This window comes from Stigmatopora argus, chromosome 9 (assembly GCF_051989625.1).
Source record: "Stigmatopora argus isolate UIUO_Sarg chromosome 9, RoL_Sarg_1.0, whole genome shotgun sequence".
NCBI lineage: Eukaryota > Metazoa > Chordata > Actinopteri > Syngnathiformes > Syngnathidae > Stigmatopora > Stigmatopora argus.
In genome coordinates, this window is record NC_135395.1 from 16,261,162 (window position 1) to 16,279,249 (window position 18,088).

Sequence of the window (18,088 nt, forward strand, 5' to 3'; positions counted from 1 at the left end):
GATAGGTATAAGGACATTGAACAGAACAAGGAAATGTGACAGCAAAAAAGGTCAATGTGTGACATTGCATTATTGGATGTATTCATTCATTTTCTGTACTGCATATCCTCACAAGGGTTCCAAGGGGTGCTGGAGCCTATCGCAGCCAACTATGGCCACCATTTACGCACACATATAGAGTTTTCATGCAGCCTACCCTGCATGTTTTTGGGATGTTGGAGGCAACCAGAGTACCCGGAGAAAACCCATGCACGCCCAGAAAGAACATGCAAACTCCTCACAGGACGATCAGAACCTTTTAGGCCGACCCCCTAACCACTGTGGTACCATTATTGGATGTATTTATACATATTTTGTTTGCAAACTGACTTGCAAAAATGAATGGATGCCCTGTAAAGTGCTAAAGAAAACCATATCTGGGAACAGTTGCATACTGCATTTCACACTTCTACAGGCGGAGATCAGCGAGACAATAATTTGGATTGCAGCTTTTTACCTCTCAGCTGTGTGTATATGTGCATGTGTGTGCCCGTGTGCATGTGCCCATGTGTGTGTGTGTGGGGGGGAGGTTTCGTCCAGCATAGATGCTCCTTCTGCTCCTCTTGCAGTCTGTTTTGGCATCACGTGTCAGTCAGACTAATATCCTCTAATGTTTGCAGCAGGTGCAGCTCGGCAATCTGCGTCTTATTACTCTGTGTCTGATGTGCTTTCACGCTATTAGCGTGTTTAATGACAGGATCATGTCAGAGTTTAGCTTGTAATTGATTGTTACACAAGAGAGTTCTTTTGAAGTAAGCTCGAAACATGCTTGTTGTCAAATACACTCACTACTCACATTAGCTTTGATGCCTCTCCTGTTAGGTTGCACTCCAGAAATATAATACAATACAACGGTGTCAAACTCATTCTTTTGTTGTGAGTCACATTTTGTTCATTTATAGACTTTAAAATTTGTCCAAAGTTTTGAGCCTCTGAGTAGCCCACTTTTCTAAATTTTATAATTGAAAAATATATATTTTTGGATTTTAAAAAGGTAAAAACCTCTCCCATTTTTTTTTTTAGAAATAAAATGTTTATTTGAACTTTTTTTCTTAGAAATTAAACATTAATTTTCATTTTTAATTATTAAACATTAAATATTTAGATATTTATCTTTTAATCCTTTGTAACCCTCACGAGGATGCGTGGCACAGAAGATGAATGAATGAATAAATGAATCTTCTACAATTTGAATTTCATCATAAAATGCCGACACACGTGATGTACTTTAGGTGGCCGGTTTCAAACTTTCGCAGTACATAAAGGGGAAATATTGATTTGGGGTGATTTGAGTAAGGCATTCTTTTTTTCCCCTTCTTTAGTTCCAGGAACAATTTGTGCTCAACATGAAGAATTCTTTCAGTTCCATCATTCAGTGTGCCATCTTTTTTCTGAAGTGTTGCTCCTGAAGCCAACTGCTCGACTTCTTTCCGTTTCACATTCATTCTTATGTTACTTAGACAGCTCCCTTCTCTTCTTATTCTATGAAGTAAAAGTACATCTGTGTTATATGATGTCACAGTCGCACTTTTTAAAGGACGTATGCCCAGGATCATGGATTTCATCATGCTTCTCCCTTCACTGATAAATTAATTCGTTTTCGTAAACCCATGAGAACTCATTCGTTTCATGACATCATACATGAGCCTTTGGATTCAGACTAATGTGAGCGTCTACTAATGTAATCTGACTACATGCATTTGCAAGAAGTCCTCACGTGGCTGCTATTAATCAGCCATTAATAATTTAAACTTAGAGGAAGTGTAATAATCTTTGATCAAATTCGACTCAGCTATTAAAGAACCAAGTAAAACTTGCTCATGCCTTTTTTTTCTTATGCTTTTAACAATAAGACCAGACATGTAAAAAGCACAAGGAATTTTAGACTGGGAAAATAAGTGTACTAAAACCACTGCACAATTCATTAACAGCTAATTAGAGCAGGTAGTCGTTGATTTTGCAGCCAAATTCACTTCCAATTAAAACAGATTGGCTTTAAGGAGCCATATTACGTCAGAATAGATATCGTCTCTCCTTTTGCATTCACATTTACACGGATAGAAAGAGGAAATTAAAGAGAGGGAGCTGCTAAACTCTCAGTGATTACTTAAAAGAATAATGATAAGGGAGAGTGTTTAAAGTCAACAAAATGTGTTGTGGTTTTTATTCATTAGAGTGTGCCCCACGGCAGCAGTTTATGTGACAGTTTAATGACATAGGAAGGGAGTGATGAGAACATAACCTCCTTGGTGTATATAACCGAGGCGGCAGCTATCTAAGTGACACGCTTCTATTTCTCTTCTCATCACGGTCACGTTCCTCTCACTCAGACTGTGGAACCCATCTGTTTGAAAAACTCAAAAAAAGCATGTCCTTGTAGCCCCTTTTCTCAACTTTGAGTGTTTCAGCTTTTTATTGTATTTCCTCCACACCACACTTGAAAAAAAAGATGTAATCTTCAAACACTTTATGAAATGTCAAAGAACCCTCATGGTCTGAGAAATTAATTTCTTTGCAAATGTATTCTCGCGGATCATTCTTTTAATGCCACTGGACTGCCTCAGAGTGTCTCATTGGATGAAGAGAGCATGTCTACTTCATTTGGAGTGGAGCACTTGAGATAAGTTGTTCATTATGTTTGGTGGTAGAATGCTTCAATAGGAGTGGTTTATGCAAGCCTTTTAAAATGCTACCAACCCTGGAAAGCATCGTCTGCTGCGTTTGAGTGAAATGGTTCACAAAATGTATGGTTTTGGATCATATCACAGTTTTGTGGTTGACACGGTTTACATTGATTGTTAGGAAAATCAATTCAGTCGGGTTTATATTGAAAGTATGAGGCAGCTTAATATTTGACATGAGTTAGGTTTAATGTAGAGGATTATATTATTTTATATTTATAATGTACTTGAAAGTACAGATACAGTGGTACCTCGACATACGATCTTAATCCGTTCCGGGACTGAGATCGTATGTCGAGCTTTTTGTAACCCGAGCGAACGTTTCCTATTGAAATGAACTAAAAACAAATTCATCCGTTCCAACCCTCCAGTTTCTAATACATAAATCTCTCTCTCTCTCTATACAGTACTGTACATATTCTCTCCATTTTATTAAATGTTTTTTAGTACAAACCAATGCGTGTTACTTATACAAGCCTTAAACATACAAATGCACTTATATAAACCTTCAATATACTTATATAGGCCTTAAACATAAATTATAATATAAAATATAACACTGAATCAACTTACAAACAAATTCAACTTATGAACAATCGCTCGGAACCTAACTCGTTCGTAAGTAGGGGAGCGTCTGTAGCTAGGGCTAATTATTCGATCAAAATTTTCATCGTATCTCGAGCATGTCGAAGGTAGAGCTGATCGTAGGTCGAGGTACCACTGTATCTATAAATTTAAGGGGTAAACGTGAAAAGCCTTTGCAAAAATAGACATTTAAAGCACTCAATTTACAAGCACAATACTTTGTTACTTCACTTTGTAAATGATTATATTACCGTGTTAATTCACCATCAATTTCAAAAGTGACAAAATTGCCATGAATGGGTTTTCACACTGTTAGCATGGTTGAATTGAGCCAAGAGTTGCCTGCAGCTTCTTGTAGTTCTGGTACTCCTTTACTCTTGCTGCCTTTGAATACAGCTTGAAAACCATACTCAAGGTTTCTTCTTCCCACTGGCTCTTTGCTGTGTTGTTTCGTCCTTGCGTTCTCTCTACCCACTGTGTCCTCTACACAGCAGTCGCCCGTCCTCTGATGGAGCCTGCATGTCGGCCCTTTTGACCTAGGTGAGCGCCACAGGCCACTAGAGTCGATAGTGAAAGTCAGAAAAGAAGATGCAGCCCGGTGTATTCAGTATCAGGCAAAACAAAAAAAATGATCGGTTCCCGCAAACATGTCTACTAGCAAAATTGCTGTAATAGTTGAGTCATGTAGGTTTGAACGTCTCACTGGACCTCATCACTTCAGTAAGACTATTTTTTGCTGTTTTTTTGTTGTGTGTGGGTGAGAAAACCAGTGAGGCCATTGTGTGGAAGTGAAACAGAGACCACTGAACAAGTGGAGCTCATTTTCCGACAGATTTTTTTAGGTTCCAAATGATGTATAGTGATCTATTCATATATGTACAGAAACATAAGTAGACATCTGTTTGTCCTATATTTTCTTTCTTTTTTTTACCTTGATGTAGATGGTGTTTTTACGTTCACAGAATTACACTTATTAATTAATGTTTTACTTACTGAGATTGATGGCAAAGTCTTATACACACCCAATTGGTAATTAGCTAACTAGATATATAAAAAGTAAAGCTTTATTGGCACATAGTTGTATAATAATTGTTGTTGATGAAGCAATGTTAGCCCAAGAATGTGCATTTGGCTCCCAAAAAAACCCATTTAGTTTAAGGAAACCGTTTTTTCCTCCCCCAAACGTGACAGTTAATAAATTTAGAGTATTTTCTATGAGGAAATTTAGGATTCTGAAGACTACAATTGGCGGTTTGAAGCTCCACTGCCAGTAATTTCATTTTGGAAAGGAGCGATTTCCAACTTTTTTTATGAAGGAAAAGGAGGAACTTCTTGTCTGTGACTGTCTCGCATGATTTTTACACCTGAGTTACTACTAGCTTTCACACGATGGTGTGCCAAATGCACTTTCATGCCGTGGCCACCTGTCTACCATCGCACTTTTTGCGATAAGATGCGAATGTGTGTGCACACACGATGTTTACTGGCGAATGTTTACCTTGAAGGACAGATGGAGTAACATAATACAAATCTCATTTCCATCCTGCTGTCCTCACGCTTTACTTGTGATGCTATCTGGGCCTTCCCAGCATCCTACCAGCATGATTCCAGGAATCAGCCCACCCGATTCTGCTTTGGTTCCTCCCGTCTGACTACCATTCGGCACCATATAATGCCACGGGTGCCCGGACCCCGTCCCACGAGAACAGCTTGTCAAGCAATCAGCTCTCAGATTACCTGGAGCAGGTTGTTCTGGGGCAGCTGAGAAAAATATGACTAGATAAACTGCATATTGTTTACAGTCAATGAAGCACATCTGCTTCTGTTGCAGACAGGCTCATAAAATTGCTTCGCAAATTCTGTCGGGAAGCGTTTGTGTGTGTTTCAGAATACTAATTTACACCACACACCACTTCATTGGTTGTCCACTTAGACTTCTGCACATATTCCAGAACCATATATTTTATACTGCTTTGTTAATTCATGTTAATATGACGATATTGCATTCACGCTACGTAGTTTGGCCTAATGAGGACAAGCACTATTAAAAGTGGATGGAAATCCTCCCATCAGTCTGCATATTTTTACTCGCACATTAAACTCATGAAATAAAGTTGGGTCGCTTCAAGTTTTAAAGACCTTTTCACAACTCAAGCACTTAATCCTCTGCAAAAACTGCTGTTGCATTCTAGGCTATAAAATGCCAATGTCCCCTTTGGAAATAACAAAAATTAAAAAGGTACTGAAACACAAAAACTTTGATCGTCACAACACAGGTCATCTATAACTAATGTTTTGGCATCCATAAGTCGTAAAAGTTAACTGCTGGAAACGGTAAAAAAACATTACCCTTAACTTCAAAGCTGAGTTTCGGTCAAAAAGATTGCAGAGTCTCTTCACATATAGTCGTGCTCTATTTTTTTAAGTGGTACAAATCCGCTTTGGTGTAAAATGTAGTGATTGGATTTTAATGTCAACGCAAAACTTTCAAATTAACAGCGTGTCATCCCGGAAATTTACCAAAATCCGCTTCCATTTCAACTTCTTTGGTTGTCGTCCCATTTGTCGTCATTTCTGTGGTGGTATTTGTCAACAGAACATCAACAACAACAAACGGGGAAAAACCTAACAAAAGCAAGACACACTTGTGCATTTTATCCTTCCAAATTTCACTGGCAGTCCTTCTTGCGAAACTTGCATATGTAGTCTTTTCTCACCGGGACCAGGTGGTTGCGGCTATTACATGGCTCTCTATGGCATCTAGAGGTGACACTCCATCAGCCAAATGGATTCGTCTCATTGTTGTGGTAATTTATTGATGTTTTTCTCACATGTGGATAATGGGAGAATGGCTCAAAGATGGATGAGGCATTTCAGAGCGTGTCTGCCATTGCAGACAACCACAGTCAGTGGTCAGCCAGTCATGTCAGCTTTCAGCCCCAAAGCTGATTTATTTGACTTGCACTCTGATAGCTTCATGGACATTGAACATATCCAATGACAGAGCATTCATAGATTAGATAAAAAGACTATTGTATGTCAATTACACATTTATTAATGCCAACGAAGGCATGTCTTGGCATTAAATCATCTTAATGTGCAAAAGCTTGAAGGCAGACTTTGGGGAATAACATGGCAAGCTAGGAAAGAAGATCTGACTGGTGATATGCTAACCTAATTGAAATATAACCCTGGTAGTATTCTCTCTGAGAGTCAGTAACCTCTATAGGACTTTGAGGGACCTGATGTAATGCTCTGATCTTATTAAGTATGAAGTTGTTTTTAATAAGTTGGTTCCTGTGGCGATGACAACACCTGAGGTTGAAATAGAAATATGAGTATTTGTCTCAGAATCATGTAATATATATATAGTATATTCTTTTAGGGAGTTTGTCTCGTGCAATAGAAGATATCTGTTTTGTTTTACCCATTCATTTTCTGTACCGCTTATCCTCACAAGGGTCGTGTGGGTGCTGAAGCCTATCCAAGATAACTAGGCGGGGTGAAACCCTGAAATGATTGGCAGCCAACCTAGGGGCAATTTAGCCTGTTCAACCAGCCTACCATGCATGTCTTCGGGATGTGGGAGGAAACCGGAATACCCGGAAAAAAACCATGCAAACTCCACACAGGAAAGTTGGATTGAACTGTTGATCTCAGCACTGTGAGGCGGACATGCTAACCACTCTTCTCACGTGCTTCCCTTGTGTTCATTTTAATTGTATTAATTTTGGTTGTGTTATTTTTTCAATTGTTTTCTTTATTAGAAAATATTTTTAAATGTAATAGAAAAAAACAATAGTTATTTTTAAATAAGTAATAGGCAAGTTGTCTTTTCTCACCCAAAATAGTGACTTGCCCTCTAAAAGGTTAAAACCCCTTTTTCTTTAGCCAAGACAGTGTAATAATTCCGTCTTCAAATAATCCTGGAGAGCCAGTTTTCTGGTTAATTATAGTACGAGCATGAATTATAACGCCTTAAAGCTCCATTCTGTCCAGCCTGTTTTTGTCCTTTCCTCCCCATGGCGCCGTCTATGCTCCAGTTACCTGTCCTCTCATAGCGCCCGGTCATGTCAACATTTGGCAGCAGTTCCAAAAATCTTCATCTGTGGTCAAATGGGACAGGCTGGCAGGAACGAGGCAAAGAGATTTCAATTTTGCTCCTCCTTTTGCGCGTCTGTGCAAAGACCCAATCTCAGCGGACAAATCGTCAGCCAGCTTGCCTCCTCCATCTGTGACACTGACAAAGTAAATGTTACTGAAAATACTAATTGTGTCCCCGTAGCTATCCATCTGTGGTGCTACTCGTCTGCTAATGTCTCTTCTCAACCCCCCCCTACAGTCACATCCAGAATGTCACAGGTTTCTGACATACTGGCTCTCTCTCCATTAGAGGACACCTGATCTCACAAATCCTTTCACCGACAGTCGAGAAAACAGCAGCATGCGCAGGAAATGGGCTTGCGGTGCTTCTTACAATGACCCTGACTACTTCCAGCCTTTCAATTGCATTTATCACGAGCCCTCTAGTCTTTCTCTTATGCATTATACAAAGTGAATGTGCTCTTTGTGGTGAAAGTGATATTAAAAGTAGCAGTTAAAGAAGAAAAAAAACTAAATGTCACAAAAGATAGATGCTTTCTATTTACTTAAGTTGGATGCACATCTTGTTTTGACCTCACCCCTCCAGGGATCACAAGGAAAGTATTAGAACTCAGTCTAAAAATGAGAAACAACATCAACCGCGCTACTTATTACTCTTTAAACTACTTAATCAAACAGTTCTGCTGAACAGGGAGCGATAACGAAGTTTACGCCTTCCCCCTGAAGTAGGATGTTATCGCAATAGCTACAGGATGAAAGCCTATTGAATTTCACCATTAGCTAACATCTAATTGATCATTCAATCATCAATAGAAATCTGTTTAATAATCGTCTCACACCTTACTTACCTCGCAAAGCTTTTTTGAAGCGCAAACAGCACGCATAATCTCTTTGAGAGAAGTCGATGAAAGAGTGAGTTATTATTTATGGTGTGTACGTGTAACATTACGGCAGTAAGACTAACAATGCGAAGCAGAACCACGCAAACACAAATCAAAATCGTATTTGATCGTTAATTCATTTTCTCCAATGCATATCCTTTCCAGGGGTTGCATGCGGGCACTTTGCATTCACATCTTCGGACAATTTAGAATCAAAAGTTATATATTTTTTACTAATATTTGATGCCAGGCTCACCTTTTTAGTATTGTATTCCAACAAAGGGATATCACAATTTGAGCTATTCAACAGTAACTATCTAGTTATTTTCTTAGTTGACAAGCTCCACCCACATTACCATGGTAATGAAAGATGAAGATAAGCAATGGCTCGTTAGTGAAACGGAAGCATGTACTCCAAAAGGCAATGTTTAAAATAGATGTGTCGTATGTTATTACCAAAGAATGTCATCAGAGACCTTTAATTAAGACCATGCTCAATATCTCGCCTTTGAAATGTCAGCAGAATTATACCTCGTGACCTATCGATTGAATAGTAATATAATAGGATGTCATAACTAGTGCACCAAAATTCAACCATTAATCACCAATCTGTGCACAAAATGGTGTCATAAAAACTACTCATTACAATTGTGTTTCTTTCTTTGTATTTCTTTGGCAGAAAATCCAAACCTATTTTCAAAAGATTAGAATACTTTCCACCTTTTTTCAAGATATTAAAATAATAAAGCTTTTTTAATTAAAAAATTAAGAGAATATTTGCTGTTTTGAGATTTTAAACCTTTAAATATTTACTCTTCTCTACTTGCTTTTAATATTTAATGTACTGCAAATTACAAAAGGTAAACTCAATACATTTAAAAACATTTGTCAGATGACAATTCTAATTAAAAAAATTAAAACAAACAAGAAAAAGCATGTAGTAGTTTACTGCCCTTTTGGGGGGGAAGGATGTAGGTAACCAAAATAAATAAATAAGAGGCTCGTGCAAAAACGAGGATTTGAACCACCTTATAACGATTTATAGACCAGTAAAATAGTAGTCAAAAAAAACCTCCAATGAAATCAGATATTTACAAACAGATGAAATGGCATTCTGCTCAAAACTTTTCCTGCACGGGATGAAATTATTGTTCAAAATGGAGGTGCAGTGAACCCGTGGGATTTTAACATCAGCACTACTTGCCTCTCTCCTAGGCAAAGCTTCATTACACTGACTTTCAGCTCAGAAGTTCAGCACTAGTACTCAAAATCCCTGCTGTTATTGTCCTTTCTTACTATGGCTTCTGGCTGCATTGATAGTAGTTCCCACCTCCTGTGCCACCTTGGAGATAAGACGTTGGACTCTTTGAGCTTCAGAATGCCACGGATTATTTTCCCTCCTTGGAACACCGGCTCCTGCATTCTTCATGGCTACCCGTCTGACGGTGTGCACACAAACGGTGGTGATATTCAAGGCTATCTGTCACTGTGTGCAAAAGTAGTTCCCCCGAGACCGAAGAATTGGTCGAGCTACCTATGGGTAGTTTTTTTTTCTCTTTCTCCCCATCTCACTTGAAGTACTGACAGTATTCCAATTACTTCACATAGATTGTGGATTTCAAAATACCATATTTTCACGACTATAAGGCACACTTAAAAGTCTTAAATTTTCTCCAAAATAGACAGGGCGCCTTATAATCCAGTGAGCTTTATTATATGGAAAAAAAATTAAAATGTGTCATTCATTGAGGGTGCGCCTTATAATGCGGTGCACCTTATAATGCGGTGCGCCTTATAGTCGTGAAAATACGGTAAATGTGATTGGACAACATTTTTTTCCTGGTAGTCAGGAGGATATTTTGGCCGAATTGTTCTGATACAGTCAGACTGCTGGGTTTATAAGCTTGAACGGCCTTTTGAAGCATAGTTTTCAAACAAGTTGGTCTTTTGAGTAGTCAAAGTGGAGATGCCACGGGACGCCGGCAACTTCTAGGATGGTTTACTCATGTTTCTTCTTTTTTCCATTTGTGATAACATCTCACACAGTGGTGCTGAAGCTTTAGAATTGGCTTTTTAACCCTTCCAGACTGATAGTTTTCAATTCAATGTGAATTTTTCCCAGATATTTTAGCTATTTTTACTAGATCAAAGAGCCGATATTTAAATAATTTCTGTGAAGTGGAGAAAGCGGACTTATTTTTTCAGGAAGTTCACGTTAGCCACGAGGATTCATTCCAGATATTCCACATTAAATAGAACAATAATCATGTTAACCCCAACAGCAAGGAAATGGACACAACATATTATATCTTATAAGATAATATATCTGATATATTTTAAAGATATTTAAAATGAAAAGTTCCTATGCAATAGTTCTGTATACTATGTGCATTGTTATTCTTGTGTCAGGACCACAGAAAGTCAAGTTACCTCATTTAAGTTATATAATTCTTGAATGTATTTGTGGAAAGACGTTATTTCCAAATGATCCTTAATGCATGTCACCATCACATGTTTTGAAAAGCTCACTGTTTACATTGAATATTTGTTTTCTTTCTATCTTGCAGAGGCTTTCGACCTGGTGCTTCGTCACGGCCGTAACGCCACGCTGGCCATGCTCAAATCGGAGTTCCCCGCTCTTGGTGGCTCTGCCCAAAGTTCTGTCGGTCAGCTGTTTCTGGACATGTCGCTTTACATCCTGGGCTCGGACACCACAGTGGACAGCATGGTGACGCTGGTCAACGGTCGCCTCTTTCACACCACATATCGCCGCCTGCTCGGGGGTAGCGGCTCAATGTCTGAGGAGTGTGTTCGAGAAGCCTGGAAGGACTCCGGTGCATTCGGCCCCTATTCGAAATTGATGACCACTCGTCTTTCCCGCTCTCTCCTGGCAACTCGAGTCTTTCTCCAGGCGTTGAATCTGGGCATCGAGGTGGTGAATACCACCGACCACCTGCGACCCAGTCGGGACTGCGGCCGAGCCTTGATGAAACTCTGGTACTGTCCGCACTGCCAAGGCTTGCTCGGGCCGCCGGTGTGCCGAGGTTTTTGCCAAGCCGTCATGCACAGCTGCCTGGGAGGAGCGGCCGAAGTTCAACCTCATTGGAAAACCTACGTGGACGGCTTGGGGAAGTTGGCGGCGGCCATGAGCGGCGAGCAGGACATGGAGGCTGTTGTCCTCAGGCTGCCGGCTATGATCAAACTGGCCATCAAACACGCAGTAAATGCTCGCAGTCGTCTCAATACCGTGGTGAGTCGCACACACTCTGTCCAGAAACCGCACAATACAATTAAGTTGGAATTAACGGCACTGAATTTTATAAGGGAAACAATCATTTTTACTGTCACTTTCGATGACTGTGAGGTAGATAGACCCCTTTTATTGGAGTACAAAAAGTAGCTCACCTTTCTCTTTATTTTAATTGTTACCCATGCCATGTCTCCTTAGAAATTGCACATTTTCTCCCAAGGTGAAAATGTTATGCACACAAATTTACAGGACAGCGTAGGTCCTGGAATTGAATCTCGAGTTGAACCCTCCTGTGTTTGCAATCTTCTTCCTTTGATTGCATGATGTTAGTTCATCAATAATGGAAGACACTATAAGACGTAATGAATACTTAATATATACGTATTTCCCTAAAAGCTAAGCTTAACCAGGATTAAGTGCAAAAATAACTATCCGTCACGATATGTATACATTTAGGCTTTCATGTCTTCATTCATCAGAAAAAGAATCATATGTCTTTAAAATATTTTAGTCTTCCAAACTAATGGAAAGTGTAATACTGTAGGGATATCAAAAATTGATGCAAAATGTTGGATCTCTCAATAATTTTGATTAAATGAGACGAAAATGATCAAAATGTAGTGTTTCAGTGTGACTCCAGCATTTTGCATTAATAAAAATAATAGCTAAGTAATACATCTTTTAAAGCAGTTAAATTATGTCCACGAATTTATACTAGGTCAGGCAGAATAATTAAAAAAAATGCAAATATTTCTCTCAATTCATGTACATTTATTTATTTTTAATTTTGTAATTGAGAGACTTAAAAAAAAAAACTGCAGCTAAAAACTCCAGGTGAACCTTGTATTTTTGCGAATATATTAACCGCTTTAAAAACATCTCCCGAGTCATAAAGCGAACGTAAAACAGAAGAGTCAGTGAACATTATTTTAGCACGCGTTTCTTTTATTCCGGCAGTAAAAGTCCTCCCAATTGCCATGACCCATTATGTGAGGTTCCTACTGCAATAAAAGCGTCGGTTCAGTTCGAGACGCACAAGTGAAGTCAGGGAGAAGAGCTCATTAAATATGAAAGCACTTTTGTTTTTTTTTGCCACAGTTACAGAACCGGATGTGTGTTTCCTCTCGTATATCTGGTGAACTTTTCACTCTCACACCCAGAATCCCCACAGTGACTGGGTTTCCACTCACAAGCTATCATTTATTAATTCACAGGTTGACCTCACTTACTTGGAATCCACAAATCGCTGATGCTCTTTGCCACTCTGTGTGCAAGGATTGCTGTTTAAAATTAAATAGCATTGCTGTTCCAGTCACCACGGATGACTTTAAAATGTGTTCACGGCTCAGACTAGTTCCACTTTATAGGATTATAGCTCCGAAGTCAGTGTGTTGCTCTGCTTTGTGACAAGGTCGTGTTTGTGTGTCTGGGTGGGTTTGTGTTCCAATGTAATCTTGCTCAGACACCCCTAGCTCAGGGGTGTCATTGAAGGACAGCGGCATTGTTTATTTAATGCTAAAATGTCACTGGAGAATGAAATGCTTAATAACTTTGACTATGTGCCACCTGATGGTGTAGTGCAAGGGTTTCAGACTCGGTTTGGTTCACGGACCACATTAACGTCAACTCGATTTGATGTTTTAGATATAATATTTAGATTTTTTTTAATAAATGTGACTTTGGAACAACTATTTAAGCACAGTATAGCTTTGGTTGCCTGGGCAAATATTGTTTTAATGTTGTCTGAGGGATGCAGGCTGTCATGGACACCTTATACAGAAACCAGATGCCTTTCGATATGATGTTCACTAGAAGTAATGTGTTTATTTACCATTATTTTTTGTATTCTTAATCGCCATCAAAGGCAGCTTTTTAAGTGAATTCATAAATTAACTTAGAAGCTGCTGGGATGGACGTCCGATCCATGTTGAGTGGAAAAGGCTGGTCGTGGGTACTTTTTACTCCATGATCGGAGAGCGTTAAATAACATTTCAAATGATGTAAAATTCATTCAAGAAGTCACGGGGATAATCAAACTATGAACAAAAAATGCAAGTGATCATCGGTATTATCCATGATTTCCCTAATATACAGTATTTTTGAATAAGCACTTAATACGCCCAACTTTGACAAGCAGACTTGGTTGTCTCAAAGAAATAACGACCTCTCTTGTATCCTTGAAAAGATTCAGAGAAGAGAAGATCCTCTCACAGCAGCTTGTTTGCTCGTTTCTTGTTATTTAAAGTCTCTCACTTGACCTGCCCTTAAGGGAACTGTCGTTACTTCAAGCGATAGACGGATTGACTGCATCGAAGTGAGACTTGCGGCTCATCTGTGAACACTTTAAAACGTGAACTCTGCTAGCTCGGTGGCAATCATAAGTCTGACGGTCCTCTTCCCCCAGCATGTTAATGCTCATTTCTACCTCTCGGCATAACACCGCCATGAATCAACCTATGTTCAGAGAGAAGAGAGAGGGCAGCCAAGAGCCCCACAGCTCTGATCTATCCCCCTGTCAACTTTCCAGCTTTCTCTCGGAGTTTGATGTCATCCACCTCACTCTGTATATCTCACTCTGAACATTACACAGTCGTTTCCATTCCCTCTCTTTCTGCCGCTCATTCGCTTGGCTGTGAGAGAAGATGCATGATTTATGAAGCTCTATTTTTACCGGTTACTCGGGAGGAAGAGGAACGAAGGCACGACAAAGACGGGGACAGAATAGAAGTTCGGGGAGGGGTGGCGGGGTGAGCCCAAGAGGACGAAGGACAGACGAGCGCACAGGAGACATTCATCACCCGGCCACCCGGGTCCAGGGCTCACATGAAAATGTGACACGAAGATGATGGATCTGGCCGGCGTTGTTGGAAATTGTTGAATGTTGTTTCACGCTGGACGCAGCAGCAAGCATGCGATAATGCCACCGTGTCTTGTCACCGTCTCGGTCACATTCTTTGTGAAGAATTTCCCTTATTTCTTTTCTTCTCATGCGCGTGTAGAGCCAGTCAAGTCTGAACAGATATTTCACTGAGGGATTAAATGCAAATCGTTAGTCTGGAAGGAAAAAACAAACATCATAAAAGCTCACAAGACAATTCTAAGAAGAGAAGACAACCGGCAGCCATCTTTGCCACGGACATGTGTATGATTTTGTTCATCAAGTCACTGATTCTGGCTCTCTTGGTGTTTGCCAGTGTGCTCAAATTTGCCCTATTTGTCCCATATTTATGCCACTCGGAATTAGGTAACCTCAATTACACACCATTCCCATTAAAAGGCACATTTGTTCACTTATTAGCTGCCATTGACAGGGCTAGACATCCAATCTATTTGAAATGGGAGGCCGCTTTAGGTGCCTACTAGTGATCCACTTAATGAAATTCACAGCAGATGGATGAAAAGAGCCACATTGTTGTCAGCGGTACGGAAATAGTTAATAGTCAATTAACATGGTAACAGGTTCCACTCTGTTATGAAATTATGAGTCTTTGTGTTAAAGATTTTTATTTTCTGCACTTGTAGCAGTCGCTATGAAGTGAAAGTCATGCTTTTAAAGGCTATGAACAATCCAGAAATAACAAATCTGTGAGTGAAAACTGTGAAATCAATTTTTCTTTCTTACAAACTTGCCAAATAGCAGACGTCTAGTTTTAAATTGCATCATTGACTATTTGAGTTTTCGGTCCTATTAAATTACTTTTGAACTTTCCCCCCTCACTTCTAAGTGAAACTGAATTTAAGAAGAAAGTTTTTTTTAAGATAGTTGTTTTCATTTAGTTTTCAATTCGAAAAAAATAAAAAATAAATATTATGCAGTCCATGTGTTGTTCAAACATAAAACAAAAACATGTTTACTTTACTGCTAAATGAAGTTTGAGAAATAAAATGAAAAATGTACTTTCATGTGCATTTAGATTTTTTTTTAAATGATATAAAAAAAAATCGCATTAATCAACTGCAGTATCGGGATTAATCGTGACCTTTGAATCCTGATACGAATCGTATAACCACACATGAGGCAATACACACCCCTAATAATAATTATATAGTGTATATTAGGACCAGTAGTGGAATTATGATTAAAAGGCGATATTCATTCATTTGCATTTTTAGTTTTAGATAAAGTTGACACCAAATGAATATGGCCCAATTTTTCACAGTAGATCACGACGTGTGATTGTGTGTCCCCTGCGTCAGTGCAGCACGCTACTGAGTGATGATAAATTTCTGCCGGTATTTTCAAGCACTCCCACTGGGGCCGGCCTTATCAGTGGTTCCTTACCCTGTAGCTTATGTTAGTCCATCCCTACGTGCCATTAATACCTTGCTAATGTGCCGCCGCCTTGAAAATTCTCGAAATAATCGACACGGGTGCAGAAGTGAGCGTCTGTACTGAATCAGTTCCTCCCAGAGTCCCCCGTGGTTTCTGAAGGAAGGCGCCAACAAAAAGAGGAACATGGTTCCAATCACATTAATCACGGCCTTCAAGAGGACCAGGACTCGCTGCAGGCGCAGCACAGCACGAGCAATTACAAGAGAGGAAGATTTAGGAGAATACACTGACTGAGTGTTTGTTTTATTTATATTCTTGTAACAATACCGATATGTTTTGAGTGCCTTCCTGAACACAAGAACTCATTGGCTGCCATTGGTGCGTTTCAGGACCATAGACAGTGAAAGCCAATTCCAAAATGTTACACTAAAACTAATGAAGCGTTTGTCCAAATTATTACTTTTAACCTATATTAAATTATGACTTCACAGTCAGACAGTAGCTGCGTTTCTGTTAAAGTTTTTTTTTTTGAAAAATATGAGCGGTATTTATAATATAAATGTGACTGAAACGTTTCGTGTTTCCATTGAAGGCTGTTTTTCAAAAAATTCTCACCCTTGAATGCCAAAACCTGTTGTGTGTGGAGGAAAAATAATTATGTACCTTGGTACATCTTGACCTGTGGCTTATAAATTGGAAAAGTATTTCTGTTGCGCTCTTGCAATGTATGTCAATTTGAAATGTCTGAAATACCTCTTTACAAAATCATGAAAAAAAATCACTCGTTTCCAATATATACATTATTCATTTTGGCGAATTTTCTGGGGTAATGGAAAAAAGTTAGTGCGCCTTTAAAAAAAAAAATCGGAGTTTAGTGTCCATGTTTAACAATTCATTGATCTCAATCAATGCTGATTGGTTAAACAATAAACCAACATAGATGAAAACACAAAAATTTGGGCAGCATCATCATCTTTAAGATATGTCAGATGTGTTTTGTAGTAGATGGTTTTCATTGAGATGCACGGTGTAGGAGTGTTTAGTACATCTGCCTCACAGTTCTGAGATTGAGGGTTTCAATTCCCAAAAACATGCACGGTAGGCTGGTTGAACAGTCTGAATTGACCTTAGGTATAAATGTGAGGGTGAATGGTCGTTTGTTTCTTTGTGACCTGCCTTGCCAGGGTTTCCCATGCTTACCGCCCATAGCTGGCTGGGATAGGCTCCAACACCCCCATGATCCTTGTGAGGATAAGCGGTATACAAGATCAAGGGATGAAAGGTGTTTAAGATGATGCGAACCGTGAATAAATGCGTGTTCTTATTGTCATGGCTTTTTAAAATTTAAATTAAGACTGCTCATTTGCATGCGCGTTTGCATTTTTATCCACAAAGGAGTATTTGAGCGCGACCGTATGACTTTGCTGCCACGATATTCACAATATAGATGTTGACGTATCAGTCTCCATCAGTCGAGTGAAGCGCAATGCCAGCCTCTTCAGTTTAAGGGAAATGAGACAATTAGCTGTTAGCGCTTGATGGCAAAATTAAGTCCGGGCTGGTATCCTCGGGGGAAATTAACCCACCGGCAAATCTTTAAACCAGCAGCTAAACATGAACAACAATTTGCATTTTTATAGCACCTGCAAAGTGTGCGCCAAGTCCATTATCTTTAGGAGGCAGAGAAGAACTCCTTATTTATTATTGTTGCGTATGTCCCATGTGGAAACACAATGGCATTTATTTAGGGAGCATAGCGAACCAGAGGCCTCATTTTATTGCCTCGCATTTCGAGTGGCGGAATGACAAAGTGGAATGTAGCATGAACGGCTGGCGGATGATACAATGATGTGTTTGTTATGCAAATCCCTACTTTCTTCCATTCTCAAAATAAACACACCTAAACAGATGACAATTTGCAGGGGAGCTCAGCAAGATAGAGTGCTGACAGCCCCTGCTGTGGCGTTGCTGCTAATAATGACAATAAACATGCTATTGTGCAAGAACTGCGAATAGAAAGAAAAAAAATGCACACTCACCAGGTCGCATCGTCCCCTCTCTTCTGCAGGTGAATGGAATGTGTGGACAATCCCCGAAGCGGTCCACCCGCGCTGCCGCATCCCGCCCTTTCCAGCAACTTGCTGCCTCTTTGACCCGCAACAGTCAGACATCACACTCAGATCTTGATGAGACCTTAGGGGGGCTCCGCAGGTGACTATGCTTCCATTTTGTGTCATTTCAGAGCGGTTTGTTTGTCTGTCAAAATGATGCTGTC

The 18,088-nt window shown here is 39.6% G+C and overlaps 1 protein-coding gene across 1 annotated transcript in view; it reads left to right on the plus strand.

Annotated features, from left to right (window-relative positions):
* Positions 1-18,088, plus strand: part of LOC144082433 (glypican-3-like) — a 92,022-nt gene that overhangs the window by 33,641 nt on the left and 40,293 nt on the right. The window contains exons 3-4 of the mRNA XM_077609599.1: positions 10,858-11,540; positions 17,882-18,024. Coding sequence (XP_077465725.1) covers positions 10,858-11,540; positions 17,882-18,024 — 826 coding nt within the window. The remainder of the gene's footprint in view (positions 1-10,857; positions 11,541-17,881; positions 18,025-18,088) is intronic.